The sequence below is a fragment of the Mugil cephalus genome, chromosome 1 (assembly GCF_022458985.1).
Source record: "Mugil cephalus isolate CIBA_MC_2020 chromosome 1, CIBA_Mcephalus_1.1, whole genome shotgun sequence".
Lineage (NCBI taxonomy): Eukaryota > Metazoa > Chordata > Actinopteri > Mugiliformes > Mugilidae > Mugil > Mugil cephalus.
The window spans coordinates 46,333,750-46,349,476 of record NC_061770.1 but is presented as its reverse complement, the minus strand read 5'-3'; the positions used below and the strand labels follow the sequence as shown (position 1 = coordinate 46,349,476).

Below are 15,727 nucleotides of genomic sequence, written 5' to 3'. Positions count from 1 at the left end.
CTGAAAACTCACCTACTGTACTGACTGATGTGTGTAATAAATTATTTTTTCCTTCTATGAAACACTTTGACAGATGATGTATGATCCCACTGAAAGCCACATTTCTCCACTGGTTACATCAAAACTGTGACGGGTGATTGAAGTGGCGGGTACAAACCATATTTTAAATACTACGCAGGTTTCTTAAAAAGCAGTAGTAATGTGACTACTTAAAACAAGATAATCTTAGCTCAAATAAAGCCAAGTAAGATATTCACTAAACAGCTAATTAACTATAAAGGTTAGGAGAAATGTTTCTCTTATTGGTTTGATCATAAAATCTTTGCTGTTTTAGTGTAGTTTTTAAACCACGATCAATGATTACATTAAATTATGGATTTTTGTTAGTTTGGTATTGTTTTGCTTCTGATGTGGTTCTCCTTCAATTTCTATCGCGAGAAAGTGTCCATCTGCTCATGACATCCCCACACGGGGTCGATGACGCTTCGTCCTCCCAGCCAATGGGGTGAAGGTAAACAGCGCGCGCGCAGCTGTCATGGGCCCAGCTCGCCTCGATTTATCAGTCTGAAACCAAACCACATTATAAAGTATAACAGGCCTGTCATTCAACGGTCTAGCTGTTAAATAATCCAGAACTTCCCAGCAAACACTTGGTTTGCGTTCTTCATCAACAATGGCAGGCCAGTACACCTCTCCGTGCCACGCATTGTAAATGCAGATCGGCTTATATTGACGTACACGTTGTCTCGTTGTGAATGCATACTAAGTTTGAGGTAAGTTTTGTTAACTTGTTCTCTGTTTTGCGCAGATAAAGTGAAAGAGCTCGTTTCAAAGTGCCTGCAGGCCCGCGACATGGCGTACTGTCCGTACAGCCGCTTCCCCGTAGGTGCTGCCCTTCTAACAGCAGATGGCGCTATAATCACAGGTAATAACCAACCACTCTTCTTTCACGTTCATCCATCACAGCTGAAAGAAAAGGGGTTACTAAAACACACTAATAACAGTACCAAAGTAGCCTACATTTAATCAAGTATTTATCTGTTGTGTTCAATTCTATTCTACTAGAAGCTACTTTAAAAACAACGTTAATACAGCTACTAACACAGCTACCCATAATAATAATAATGCTCACACATTAATTCAGTCATATTAATTATCCAGCAACTAAAACATGTCAAATTACATTTGTTTCGTGTGAATCATTTTAGATTAATGATTTTAGATAATTAATAGTTACTATTTAAGTATATAGTACTTATAGTATACCTTGTAGATGAATGTTATCTTCAGTTTAATATGCTTGATGGTTTCTTAGTAGATGTCCACGGTGCTCATTTGTTTTTAAATAGGTGCCAAAAATAAAATGTATAATTTTTTAATATAAAAAAGTAGTATTTCATGCAAACTTAAAAACAAGGAAATTATTATGTTTTACCATTAGAAGAAGAAAGAAGGTGATAAACATACAAATCAAACGTGCGACTCGTAAAAAGTGAAATGTGCAAAAGCCATGAAAGGAAGAAAAAAAAAGTGTTTTAAATGATTTAAGTGCTTCTTTGGCCACAGTGAAGCAGCCCAGAGTTGAAGTATTTCTGTATTTTTAGGCTGCAATGTGGAGAATGCCTCCTACGGTCTGACGATGTGTGCCGAGCGGACAGCTGTCCAGAGAGCTGTAGTGGAGGGACACAAGAAGTTCACTGCCATCGCGGTGACATGGTTAGACCCCCAGTGTGATGAGACATTAAGGGTTTCCTTTCGCAACATTTTTCTCACGCGTTAATCGCCTCTCCTCTCCTGTCTTGCGTGCAGTGATATCAAAGACAGCTTTGTTGGGCCATGTGGAGCATGTCGACAGGTTCTTATGGAGGTGAGACGCCTGGCTATCATCTTATTTCTATTACTGAATTTAAAAATAATGATGTCCTTTTTAAATGTACTGCACACCGGCGATGGTTTACACTTTCAGTAATAAATCATCTTATTTGAACAATTTTTTTTTTTTTTAATTTGCTCTACAAAAAAATTATCTATGTAGTTGAATTATAGTGTGAAGAGCATTTTTTCAACTCTCAAATACATTTTATTATTGACATTACAGTCAGCAGTGGCTGTGTGGCTGGTGTGTTTTATGACCATGTTAAACATTGATAATAATAACCTGGTACGGTAAGATGTTATTGCTTCCTTGTAGACAGAGGCTGCTTTGGAGGAGTGAGTTAAAGTGTCATTTTGAAGCATTATGCGCCTGACTGATAAGATTTTCTTTTAAGTAGCTTCTAAGTAGTAAATGATGGTTGCGATCAAATAAACAATTAACTCAAGATTATTTAAGACACATAAATAGCTCTGGGACATCAAGGTCATGTCAAAGTGATCTATCAACCCCGCATTTATAGGGAATTTAGGAAGCTGGTGTAAGTTCACGTTTTACACCATGAAACCTACAGGCAAGTTGGATGTTTTATAGAGTTTTCAGATAAATAATTTAAATCCACTTTTGCTTCAGTGTTAAATAATAACAAAAGATATTTTACTGCCAACCAGAGACCACAACATTAATGTAAAATGAACTGTGACAAAAACTTCCCTTAACTTTGCAGCCAAACTTCTGGGTGTGAGTTGACAGTCTCCTTACCGTACCTGCACGCACGCTGACTGCTCTGCTTCTCTCTCCCTCTTGACAGTTTGGGCCAGACTGGACAGTTTACTTGACGAAGCCGGATGGAACGTACAAAGAGACAAGTCTCCGTGAGCTGCTGCCTTTAGCCTTTTCCCCAGCTCACCTTGGAAAAATCTGATTCAACCTCAGCCTTGATGCTGGTTCCGCTGATGTTGCTACGGGCCAAAACACAATTTTGTGCCGCTTGTCTGTCCTTTTTTACGACACATTTGGCATCAGACCATACTTACAATAACACAATAAAACTTGGTTCATAGATTTTATCATGTCTATTGTTTCGTTATTATCATTATCAAAATACATAGTAATCATTTATATTTGAACAGTTTACTACTTATTTTTTCCTTACATTATTATACCATTTTTAGTATTGTTGTTGTTGTCATTATTATTATTATTATTATTATCATCATCATCGTTATTATTATTATTATTATTATTATTATTATTATTTGGTAATGGGCTTTGGCTTTACCAGAGAAATCTAAGGATGACGTCGAAATCTTGCATCACGTGATTAAAAGTGGGCGGGCCCGAGAGCCGTTTCCGGAAACATGGAGGCTGTATTGAGTGATGTGGTAGCACCAGAAGACCTCATAGTAAGTTTTCACATCATTAAACCTCTTTCCATTCGTTAAACGCATTTAGGCCCATGACCGACACGCGCTGAGGTCCTCGTAGCTTCTCTTATCTTCGTTAACGCTGAGACGTCTATGAAATACGACGTGTCGACACGTACTGTGTCGCGTCACGTAGCTAGCTAATGCTAATAGTTATGTTTACGATTGAAATCTGCCCACTGCGTCACCATTATTTCAGTTTCTAAAACAACCCGACATCAGTTTGGGAATTACTTTCGCCACAGCTGAAGATTAACTACAGTTACCGTTTAAAATACACACTCAATATTACACAACGACTGCTACATGTGTCAAAACACAAGAAATGTTAAACGTAAAATCGGTACAGGTCGTGTTTTCCGTTGAACGGGGTTCCCGAACAGACGATTCACTGATGTATTACATAAATTCAGCTCTGTGATCACTTCGTATAAGACAGTGCGTTCTTTGTTGCGCCAGAAATTTGAGAAGAAGTACAAAAGTGAGCTGGCGAAGGGAGCCGTCTCCAGAGATACGAAGTTTGAATATGCCTGGTGTTTGATCAGGAGTAAATACTCAGAAGACATCAAGAAGGGCATTGTGCTCCTGGAGGGTAAGTTCATTACATCTATCCTGTGTAATTATGATATTTTAATTAATATTGTTTTCGTATGAATCGGAGGCAGTGTTGTCTGAATGAAGCCCATCCGAAGCAGAATTTCTGAGGTTTCTGATGACGTTTGAAACTCAAAAACTGTCGAAAGATCATTAGACTTTAAAGATATATTGGTCTGCCATAACATTAAGACCACCGGTGAAGTGACTGCGCACTGATTATCTTTTTATCACTGAACATGTGGGATATATCAGGCAGGAAGTGAACTCCTCCTCCACCCAAAATTGACATTGAACAGATTATCAATTTTATTTCACTTCACTGGTTTTAATGTTGTGGCTGACCCGTGTATCTGCAGCGTAGTACTTGAATCTCAATTTATTGTGACACATCAGCAATCACGTAAGGTCAGTAAATGTCTTATCTGTATCATAAAAACCAGTTGTGGAATTACTTAAGAATTACTGTTTGCATAGTGATGACTGTGTGATTGCAACTTAGTACATCGTGTGTTTGCAGCTGTAATGGTTTGTTTTTGTTTTGGTCCGCAGAGCTCGTTCAGAAAGCATCAAAGGACGACTCCCGGGACTTTTTGTTCTACCTTGCAGTGGCCAATTACAGACTCAAAGTGAGAGGACTTTCTTAACTGTCGTTTTCTCTTCAAAACTTCCGAAAATCGGTGTCAGAGGAACTAAAAACATAGACAAACAGGGTGCCACGTAGCTTTTATTCTGCACCTACCACACGGTGACACAAAGTGACTTGGAATGAACCACCGTTTAAGAATTCAGGGAGAGGTTTGTTTTCTTTCTCAGCATATTTTAAACAACAAACCTTTCGACCTCGTGCTTGTTTCCGTGAGGGACACAGCGATTGGTCGGGATCCGAGGCATCTGATTGGTCTGATTTCAAAATGCTGCTCATGCAGCCCCTTGGGCGTAGCTGGCAAGACGCCTAATTATCCGAGCTGCTTGCTGTGTATCAGGAAGGTCCTCGTCTACATTCTTGTACAGCAGTGTGCCTGTCTCTGCTCCCTCCCAAGCTCAACATTAAAGGGAACTAATTTCCTCTTTAAGAATCTGCAGGTCAAGATAATCTCTCTGTTCTCTGCCACGCTCCTCAACGTGATGACATAGGTGTCATATCATTTATATCTGACTTCAGCTGAATATATAACAGACCCAGTACTGATATAATGTGTGTCGTCCTGTTGTGTTTTTTGCCTCATGATTATTTTTAAATGACATTTACGTAAATTACTGCAAAGACTTATGGCACTATTTATTGTTGCTGCCTCACATCCATACCCCTTCCCTACTCTTTTTCTCAGGAATATGAGAAAGCCCTGAAGTACATCCGGACTCTTCTGAAGAACGAGCCCGGGAACAAGCAGGCTCTGGAGCTGGAGAAGCTCATCGACAAAGCTTTAAAGAAAGGTAAGAGTAGGGCCTAGCTTAGCTTCGCTAGTTGAAAGTTGTAACCTGTTTTGCTTCTCCGTGTGATTCAAATCTGATCTGTCGCTATGCAGACGGCTTGGTTGGCATGGCGATCGTCGGGGGAATCGGACTCGGCGTGGCCGGTTTGGCGGGCCTCATCGGGCTCGCCGTGTCAAAGGGGGCCGCCAAATCCTAACCCGGACGTGTCTTCATTTTGCTGGACTTATATTCACTTACATGCATAAAAGAACAATTACAAGTTTTGTGTTGGAAGCTTGACGGGTGTATAATTTTGGCTTGAGGCTGAATATGTGCTGCAGCATATTAAAGGGTTTGAATAATGCCAGTGAATAAACCATTTTCATACTGATAGAAAGTCACCGCATATGTAACATTACCGTCTGTTCACATGTTATAGCATCGCACTTGCTCTTTACTTGTATAAATAAACTATAATAGACAAGTTGCAGTTTAATTTTATGTAAGTTCATATCACATTCTAAGTTACATTTTGTAAAATATGTTTCTAAAATAGCGGATGTGGTTGATGAGGGGCTGTTAAAGAAGTTCACTATGAAGTTCTGATTGTATGTGCCAAGAGGAGTATTTGTGGAGTCGTTCGTTGGCGATGTTTAAATTAACTGAGGACTTGCAGGTTTTAAGACTTCAAGGGTTGCACTTAATGAAAACTACATACAACTTCCATGTGTGAAATACTTTACCTTACATTTGCCCCGTGCTAAACTTTAAGGAGTTTTGATTTCCGCCTTGGTTAATAAAATGATTTGTGATTGACAAGATTTGTGAGTCGCTCCTTCTCGGGCATTACACAAACACGACGCGCTTTATCACACGGTGCCGATAAACACGAGAAACATCTTTAAATAGGCCTTCGGTTACACATTTACCAGGTGACATATTTACATTGTTTGTATGTCCTGCATATAGCTGTTTGACCAGATAAAGGCAGCAGCAGTAAATGCTCAGATTTGAAAAACACACACCATTAAAAGGTGAACTGAATGAAAGAAAGGCAAATGAACTTGTACTTATATATCTTTGAAAGAAATGCTACAGAATTAAACCGTGTCCATGTTTATTGATAAACTAGTCATTATTTATTGATTTATTTGCAGTATCTGAATTAAGGTCTTCATACACCACACCAACATCTAACCAAATTCCTTGACATTTGTAAGGTTCAGTAACTAGTTTTAAATGTGTTCTTGGAAACAAATTTTGTTTTATTGCAGACTATAATTTAGACACGGTTTGACCGGAAGAGCAGCAGAGAAAGCTGTTACCTTTGATCAAGACACCGTAATTGTACACATATTATGAGTGTGTTGTTACTGTTATGAAACCAGGAAGCTGTAACTTTCCATTTATCTGAGCTCGCAGCTGATCCACGTTTTTTAATCGTGCATTGATGAAACAAAGTCCATAGTTTGTCTATTATAATCTCTCGGCTGAGCCTACTGATAATAATGAAGCAGTGGTCACCGCGGGAGCGTTTGTGTTGTGATCGCCACCTAACTGGGTATCTACAGTAGCACTAATATCAGCATGTTTGGAAAAAAAAGGGAAAAAAAAAGAAAACGTGCCTGGCCTAGTTAACTAGTGGTCGATCGTCCTCATGTCTTGACCCCCAGGGGATTCAGGCCGCCGTCGTTTTTTTTTTTTTTTTTTTTTTTTTTTTTTTACGACAGGAAGGCTTACGAAGGCTATCAGTGGTGTGCGCCGTTATCAGTCTTGTGGGAGGTCACTCATTAACCAGGACCGAAACTCCCCAGGGACAGATCAGTGAAAACAAAAATCTTCGTTGGTGTCAATGAGGTGATCAAGTGGGCAGATAAAAGGAGGGAAGCTGATCTCTGGCTTGAAAGCCTTGAACACTACAAACAAATGCCCAAACAGAGGACCCGGATAAAAACACAGAATCCATCCAAAGCTCTTAGTCGCCTTCGACGTCTTCTCATCGTTTAAACGCGCTTTAACATCAATGATTCATCAAAGCTGGTGTAATTCAGATCGGCTCCAGTGACTTTGAGTTACTAGGGACAATGTTCATTGACCATCCTCAGGCTTTAACGCACGGCTGAGGGGTATTAATGTGTAGTCACTGTGGTGAAATAGAAAGGGAGTGGGAACATGCTGAAGACACACGCTGTATATGTGTCATCACACTGTAATTTAAAGTTACTGTATAAACCAGGAGAGCAGCTCTTTATTGTCTGTCACCTCATGATTGCAGGTATTTATAGAGAGAGGCAGTAAAATTTCACTTTTGTCACAGTGTTACGTGCAGACGATGTGTTATTTTCTTCGCAGCCCACCTCGATTCTGTCATTTCCGCTTGTTTTCGCTCCGTTTTTGTTCATTTGTTATTGTAGTTGCATGAAAAGCGGTGCGATGACACGGTTAATGCTTTGTTTGCAGAAACGACCTGGTGGCTGGTACCAATCTGTGATGTAGCCTATCAAAGTGAGTTTCCTCTGCGTCTACCAACAGCGTACCTTCGTATACACCTCCCCTGAAAAGCAAGAGCACGTTGTGGCGATGCACACTGCGGCAGCTGCGATCCGGGGTCAGGAATGCATTCTCCTCATCCATGTGAAACTGGAGTTCAACATTTATTCGGACGTTAGCCGCACGGTTGTGGTCGCTGGCAAAGGCCGCGCAACTGACTGAGCGCTGGAGCTGTGCGATCACAGAATGATGCGGACACACAATCGCAGGTGTAAATGCTGCCAGTGGCACGTTCTTCAGTTCGGGTGGCAGGAGTGTAAACCCAGTTTAAAGTTTAACCCTGTGTCAGATCTAAGCTCGTGTGCATGAGAACAACTCTTAGCTCAGCAACCTTCTTTCTTCTCCCACGTCCACACCTCATCAGCTCATCTTTTCCCTGTTTCAGAAAGCAGCTGTTCAGCGTTTTATTATTAGCTCCAACTCAAACATAGTTCCTTTGTTTAAAGAACTGATGAACTGACTCAAGACGAGGCGACGCCAGGACACCAGAGAATAAGTATAAATGCTCTGGGTGTCTAGGTCTTCAATCGAGGGTCCGTGGCCCCTAGGGGGTCCGTGGAGGTACTGGAGGGGGGGGGGGGGGGGGGGGGGGGTCGCGAAATCTAGACATTTTTTATACATTTTTTAACATGTATAACTACTGTTGCACATGTTTGAAATAAAAAAATGGCCCTTTGTATTATTTGAATAGCTTAATACTAAATGCAAAATGCTAATAACGATGTATATGTATAAATAGCACTAGTTTAATATAGAACACGTATAAGTGCCCACAGCTAACACACTTAGACACTAATGGTGACTAATGGTGATGCTGTTAATTGCTAATAAGCACTTGCAAACCATCCCAAATGTTAGTTAGTCAAGATAGTTACTCTAGATCAGTTTTGTGCCAGTGCAGTACTAACTAATTTAGTTAAGTATGGACAAATAAGTTGAGGACGGACAAACCTGCCAACAGTTTGCCATAGTCGTGCCACTAGAACAGCTAAGTGGTTACGTGAACATTGTTCTCACTTGTAAAGAAATCAAATTTTCTCGCTTTTATATTCACGTTGTAGAGACAGACTTTTAAGTATAAAATGAACAGCCTTTGCTAAATGAGTTCACAGTGCTGATTAAGCCGATCAGTGTCAGGTGCTTTGCTGAGTTCTTTCTCGTCTGTGCAGTGAACTGAGATTTGTTTACTCATCTAATTTCTCTTCATTCACTAATTCCTGGAAAAAGCAAACTAACTTTCCAGGTACCATATATATATGTAAAAACATGTAAATGGTTGTTGTCACAGACAAAGTCCACATGTTATATACATCTGAAGGAAGTAACTTAACAGCAACTGTAAAAATTAGCTTTGCAAACAGCTCAGCTATAAAAAGAGACTTTTATGGTGGGCCAGGAGTAAATATTCAGAAAGCTTCAGGTCTGGGCAAAGAAGGTATGACTGCTGAGTCTACATTTAAATTAAATTAATAGAAATGAATAAAAATCTAAATAAAATAATAGAAATTAAAATCAGGTTGCAGCAAGTAAGTTTTTTGTCATGTATTGCATCAATGCTTATTATCCAATATTGGATTATATTGGATTGGGGTTATTTGCAAAATAGATTTAAACATTGGTCCTATATGAATACATTAAAAGAAATAACATATTAGTATGTATAAAATATATACATGTTAATAATAATAATAACAACTGAAATGTAATTGCACACAAGTTACGGAATTTTGTTGGGCAACAATCTCCAGTAGCAGGCTGATGTCACGTGTTTAAGGTATTAATTATTATTACCTTAAATTGACATCAACTACATATTATATATAAATATACATAAAAATTAAAATAAATAAATAAAAGATCATGTCACTCTTCATTTTATATTCCAATAATAGCATTTATCTTTCTCTGAATTATAGTTTTACTTGTCAGAATGGTTATTAAAAACACACAGGATCAAATCGTTACGAGCAGAAATTGCATTTTGGGATGTCTACAATGTATCTATCTGTTCTCTGTACAATTGTCCATTAGTGGCTGCATAGTTATACATCGAATAATTTTGATTTAAAAATTCTGTTTTACTTTATAATACTGACAACACTATCATATAAAACTATTGTCACTACATCATTTTTTTTGTTTTTGTTTTTTTTTAGCAATTTCACAGCAACAGTTCAAATGTGGTTAGCCTGAAACGAGAATGAGTTTTTCTTGTAAGAATGAGATCACAGTTTTTAAATAATATTGTATGCAACAGCAGATTATTTTGACTAAATGCTAACACCTGTGAGCTAATATGCCCACTCTACTAATACCACTGGACACTGAATCTATCTATCTATCTATCTGTCTATCTATCTATCTAGCTAGCTAGCTAGATAGCTTTCTATATTGCATGCTAACATAAACCAATACGCACAAGTACGGTCAAAGGTGAGAAAGAATGAAAATGAAAAGAAAAGAAGAAACCAAAACTCTAGAAACTCATTTCCAACAGCCCAGCTAACTGCTAATAGTGCTTTAAGCTAATGCCGCTAATATGCTGACAGGGACCCTATTAACATGCTAATGACAGCTGTGGATGATGGAAATTTATTAGCTTCTCAGAAAAAGATGGCTTAAAAAACATACATTTTCATCAATTAAAAAACAAAACAGGATATTAAAACTTTGGTGAAATTCTCCTGTTGTCAGTTCAAAACTTTGGAAACACTTCAAATGTGTGTGAGGCTAAATTATACTTTTAAGAACCACATAGCCAACTTAAACACATCTAGACACTTGTTCCACACACCTCTGTCACTGACATGAACCCTTTTCACACTTGCACGTGTCTTCATTATTACAATGAAAATGTCTTATCATTGTCTGTCATCTGTTGATTTCACAATGCCAGCAGATAGGGATGGGTGCCCATACTGATACGGACGCAAACGGAACAAAAAGTAACATAAATTTTAGTGCCACTGAATTTTTAATTACGGCCCCCTTAACTCTATTGCTGTGCCAACGCTACACGTGATGTAATGTCAGTTTTTCACCCACGTGGACTCCACTGAAGTACCGGCAGCAGGCGTAGGAGACAAAGGAGATATTGTGCAAGGGAGGCAACACCTCGCATTTCATTAATTATCTGAGGACACATGGCAAGCCCAAAAATGTACCGTGTTTGATAGCCTGCAAGACCCCACTGTTTTTGTTGTGATGATTATGACAATTTTATTTTATATTGGTTAATTTATTTCTTAGTTGTATTTATATTGTTTAAATTAATATTCTGTTCAGCTTTCACGTCACAAAATTCCTTAAAAAGTAAAACGGCACCGTTTAGCGACAAAGTTTTCCATTCTTTAAGCACCGGTCCAGGCACTGTTTAAGCACCGCACCATTTCAAAAGTACCGGTTTGGTACCGGTATCAGATAAAACCTGAAACCGGATACTCATTCCTACCTACCAGCAGCCTCGTGCAGCTCATTTGCAAACATTTATTTCCAAAAAAATAGTCCCTCCTTCAACTCCTCTCAGCTCAGGTTTATTGTTGGTGGACCGAGACTATTTTAGGAGCCTCATTCTTAACCTTTAAACTAATGAGTTACCTTTTTTGTAAATCTCCTCACCTCTATACACTTGACAGCTTTGTGTGAAATGCACGTTCCGATTTATCTTAATATTATCAGTGTGGTGAACTCAGAGCTGCCAAAACAACTATCAGGGCTGGTTATTGATGGGGATGGACAAACACAGAAAGTTCTGGATGAACTGATTAACTTAGACCTTTGTCTCAGGCTGGTGGTTGTGATTTCAAATTAAGAGTTGAAATCCTTCCAAAATACAGGGTGTGGCACGTGGTGCATTTTATGGTCTTGGCAAACCACAACAATAAAACTAGCAAGGTCCACTTAGCAATAAAAAATCTGTTTATAATGACTCTTCAGTTTTAAAAGCGAACTGCACGAGGTCTTAAACGAGCATTTAAGGGAAAATGCAAAAAATGAAGGAAGGAAATCTAAATTTGCAGTGTTTGTCAATAGGCTGCTCCTAATTCGATTTTAACTTGTTGGTTGTTACATTTATTATTTAAATCCTGTCTTATAAACCTAACTTAAAAACATACACAATGAAGAGCAACTGACGACCATTGGACCCTGAGAGTGAGACAATAAACACCTGTTCAGTTTCAGGGGTGTAAATGCAAAAAAAAAAAAAAAAAAGATTGTGGCTGTGTGTGCATGCGCCGTTGTACAGCTGTCTTTCTGAGGACCCAATTCTGGTTTTATACCATCGGAGTGAGGACATTTGTGCAAAGTGAAGACATTTTGGCTAGTCCTCATTTTACACGACTGTTTGAGGGCTAAGACTCAATTACTGGGGTAAATGTTGCAATTAGGATATGGTTAGGGTTAGACACTTAGCTGAGGTGATTAGGGTTAGGGTAAGGGATTAGGGAATGTATTACATCAATTAATGTCCTCACAAAGATAGCCATACACATGCGTGTGTGTGTGTGTGAGTGCGAGTGTGTGTGCAGGGGGAGGAGAAACAGCAAGTCATATAAATCATTATACATATCTGTTGAGCTGGACACAGTTGCAGACCAGACATCACACACGCTCTCCGAGACTTGTCAAGCCAAATCTGATGTTCTGAAGTTCATATTTCTTTTACTGATTCAACAATCCGAGATCTGGATATAACTTTGACTGACTGCTGGGCCAACGAGGCATCATGGATCCAATCGTGGAAGTCGTGGCTTTGATTTTGGGGTTCATCGGTTGGGTCATGGTGGGGGTTACTCTGCCGAACCGTTACTGGAGGACCTCCACGGTCGACGGGACCGTCATCACCACCTCCACCATCTATGAGAACTTGTGGATGTCCTGCGCGACAGATTCAACCGGGGTGCACAACTGCAGGGAGTTCCCTTCACTGCTGGCATTGAGTGGTATGTTGGCACAAAAAATCATTCAATCAATCAACCAGTTCGACTACAACACTTATCACAGCTCATTATACCAATAAAAAGCAATGATGACTTTATTCGTCCTTTCACTTGTTGGACTTTAATTGCTTATTACAAAACTTGACTATAAGCAAGCATAAAAAAAAATCCTCATCACTTCCTTTCAAACACACGACAAGAAGATTTAATTTCTGTTCTGTTTGTTTATGCCACCTCCAGGTTACATCCAGGCGTCTCGTGCCTTGATGATCACATCTATAGTGTTTGGCACCTTTGGACTTGTAGCGGCCCTGATAGGACTGCAGTGTTCGAAAGCAGGGGGAGACAACCTTGTTCTCAAAGGGAGGATTGCAGGCACCGGTGGAGTCCTTTTTATACTTCAAGGTAACATAACGAAAGCAAAAATGCATTCAAAACTGTCAGAAAATGGGTTTTACTAGTGAGTAAATCGAGATTTCGGTCCAAAGTCAAGGACACTACATTCAGATAATAATATCCTCCCAATGCACTACCTTACATAAAAACTGTAGATAAAGAACCCTTGTCTCTTAACAGACGAATAAATCATTATCGTGATTTAATGTACACTCATTTAGTAGTCCATAAATTTCCCCTTGGTTTCTGTCAAGACTTTGGACCGGTGTTTAACAATCTGACAGCTCCTTTGACACTTTCTCAATAAACATTTTTTAATTGTTTTTCTATAAAAAGGTGTGTGCACTATGGTCGCGATCTCCTGGTACGCCTTCAATATCACTCAGGAATTCTTCGACCCTTTCTATCCTGGGATAAGGTAAGATGCTGCCCGTGGTGACGGTGGTTCGTGTGATATGAATGAACCTAAAACTGTTTGACCGAAACTCTGCCCCGTGTCCCAGGTATGAAATAGGAGAGGGACTTTACATCGGGTGGTGCTCTGGTGTGCTCGCCATCGCTGGAGGAATCTGCCTCACCTGTTCCTGCAAACTGGGCACAGAGGAAAAATAGTGAGTCCAGTGTTAAATGTCTTTCAGGATTTATAGTTAGTGATAATAATAATAATTTGACTTAACTTGACTTATACTTGACAAATTTCATGTGGATTAACTGTATAAACTCCTCTTTAACCTTAAAAGTGTTCCATGGCACTCTGGCGCCGTGCTGTGGCAGAATTTATTAACACTCGTGTAAAATATACCATAGCCACAAGGCCAACTAAATGAAACCAGTGACGTATACTAGGGGTTTGCACCAGCAAATGTCAGACTTCAGTAGTCTCCTATTCAAAAATCATAAATGTAGCTCATGAAATACTAAATCACTGTTTTTTTCACATAAGTAACTATGAAGTCCTTAGCTAAATTCACTTTTTCTAATCAGTTGTTGTCGAAAATAATTCCGTAATTAATTAGATTAGACTACAGGCGTGACATAAATGCTTCAAAAAAGTAATCTACGAATCAATGGGTAACTATACCCATCTCCTACCTGTGGGTTGGAGGCTGAAGTCTGGGTAAAGCCGATTTGAAAAAGATTGACTATGGCGCCCCCCAGTGGCCAGATAAAAACATGTTTCTGCACAATTATAGAATTGAACCTTTCTTATACTTTCACTCTGGAATTAACTTATTTTTAACAAGTCAAAATGTCTGTTGTGCCAAACTTCTGTTTTATTTCTCCAACTTGTGAGACTGACACGTTTGTCTGACTTGCTTTGCAGCAATGTGCCTTACCACCCCAGAGGAACTATATATTCTGGAGTTGCACCCACCCGAAGCGTGGCCAACAGTACTTATGGACGAAATGCTTATGTTTGAGCTGGACATGAACACTGAACTTTGTGGGTGGGGACTTTTTCACGTCTTCTGTTTATGTTTCAGTATCTAACATATATAACTGTGGTCAGTTTTTATACTTCAGATGGAACTTTTTGCCCGCGACTGTCATCACTGACGGAAGGAGCATTTCAACAATGTACTGTATATAACCACAATATCTAGTGTGTATTCTCGATAAATTATAGCATTGTCATGGTAGCATTGATGTTGCTGCATCATTATGCTTCAAACATACTCCATGCTTTCCAATGATTCTTTGTATATTTTCACCCGCATTTACAGTAACTCATTTCCAAAGAAATTCAATCATATGATGATCTGCTTAAACACAGCTAGGCACTTGTGAAGGAAGGGTCAAGAGGGTGATGATTCATATATTTGTGTGTTGTTTTTGTACAGTTTTGTGGATAGGACGTGTGGGAAAGATGGTTTAGGACAAATTATCTTTGTTTTGATGGTATATTTTGTTTTTTACGACTCCACACATTAAAAGGTTTTATGCTAAATGTTTTGGATTGACTTTACATCTCTGTAATCCGAACAATGGCTGTGATAGCACTTTTCAAAATGGCACATTTATTAAAAATACTGTATCGTATAATATATAGGTTGAGAAATTACAAATTATTCACACATGTTTCTCTCAAATGACAGAATTTACTATTTAAAAAAAAAGACGAAATTCATATGCTGTCTTTCTGGTTGTATAAACTATATTGTGCATTACACTCTTCTGCTTCGTAATTAATATCTACGTGATAAAATGTAACATAAATATTATTTGACATAAATATATTTTGTACATTGCTGCCACTGCGGAAATGTCCTTACATTTTCCTATAAATACATTCAAATTCATTTTGAAGTCTTTAAAACACAGGTGTCAAACATACGGCTGGTGGGCCAACGGCGGCCCACCGGAGGGTCTAATCTGGGCCACAGAATGAATTTGCAAAGTAACGAACTCACATAGAAGACTGCAGTTTTGCAAAGAAAATAACTAATAATAAATAATAAAAATAACATCCACTGTTTTAGAAAAGGGAAGTGCAGACTGTAATGTGCACATATTTCATTTGTTTTATTAAG

The 15,727-nt window shown here is 38.9% G+C and overlaps 3 protein-coding genes across 4 annotated transcripts; all 3 read left to right on the top strand.

Moving 5' to 3' along the window:
* Positions 1-493: 493 nt before the first annotated feature.
* Positions 494-2,943, top strand: zgc:103586. Of its 2 annotated transcripts, none has more exons than XM_047597712.1 (5): positions 494-680; positions 809-925; positions 1,605-1,716; positions 1,810-1,867; positions 2,685-2,943. In XM_047597712.1, the coding sequence occupies exons 1-5, from the start codon at positions 674-676 to the stop codon at positions 2,796-2,798; spliced, it is 408 nt and encodes a 135-aa protein (XP_047453668.1). In that variant the 5' UTR covers positions 494-673; the 3' UTR covers positions 2,799-2,943. The 2 variants fall into 2 exon arrangements, with proteins under 2 accessions (XP_047453668.1, XP_047453675.1); XM_047597719.1 differs by having other exon boundaries at positions 494-708.
* A 187-nt stretch (positions 2,944-3,130) lies between these two features.
* fis1 (fission, mitochondrial 1) lies at positions 3,131-6,126 on the top strand. Its single transcript, XM_047572383.1, has 5 exons — positions 3,131-3,279; positions 3,760-3,892; positions 4,447-4,523; positions 5,226-5,331; positions 5,424-6,126. Exons 1-5 carry the CDS (start codon positions 3,235-3,237, stop codon positions 5,525-5,527), a joined length of 465 nt encoding a protein of 154 aa, XP_047428339.1. The 5' UTR covers positions 3,131-3,234; the 3' UTR covers positions 5,528-6,126.
* A 6,307-nt stretch (positions 6,127-12,433) lies between these two features.
* On the top strand, positions 12,434-15,144 carry cldn15a (claudin 15a). The gene is made up of 5 exons (XM_047597688.1): positions 12,434-12,803; positions 13,041-13,205; positions 13,533-13,614; positions 13,700-13,807; positions 14,521-15,144. Exons 1-5 carry the CDS (start codon positions 12,587-12,589, stop codon positions 14,615-14,617), a joined length of 669 nt encoding a protein of 222 aa, XP_047453644.1. The 5' UTR covers positions 12,434-12,586; the 3' UTR covers positions 14,618-15,144.
* Positions 15,145-15,727: the final 583 nt, after the last annotated feature.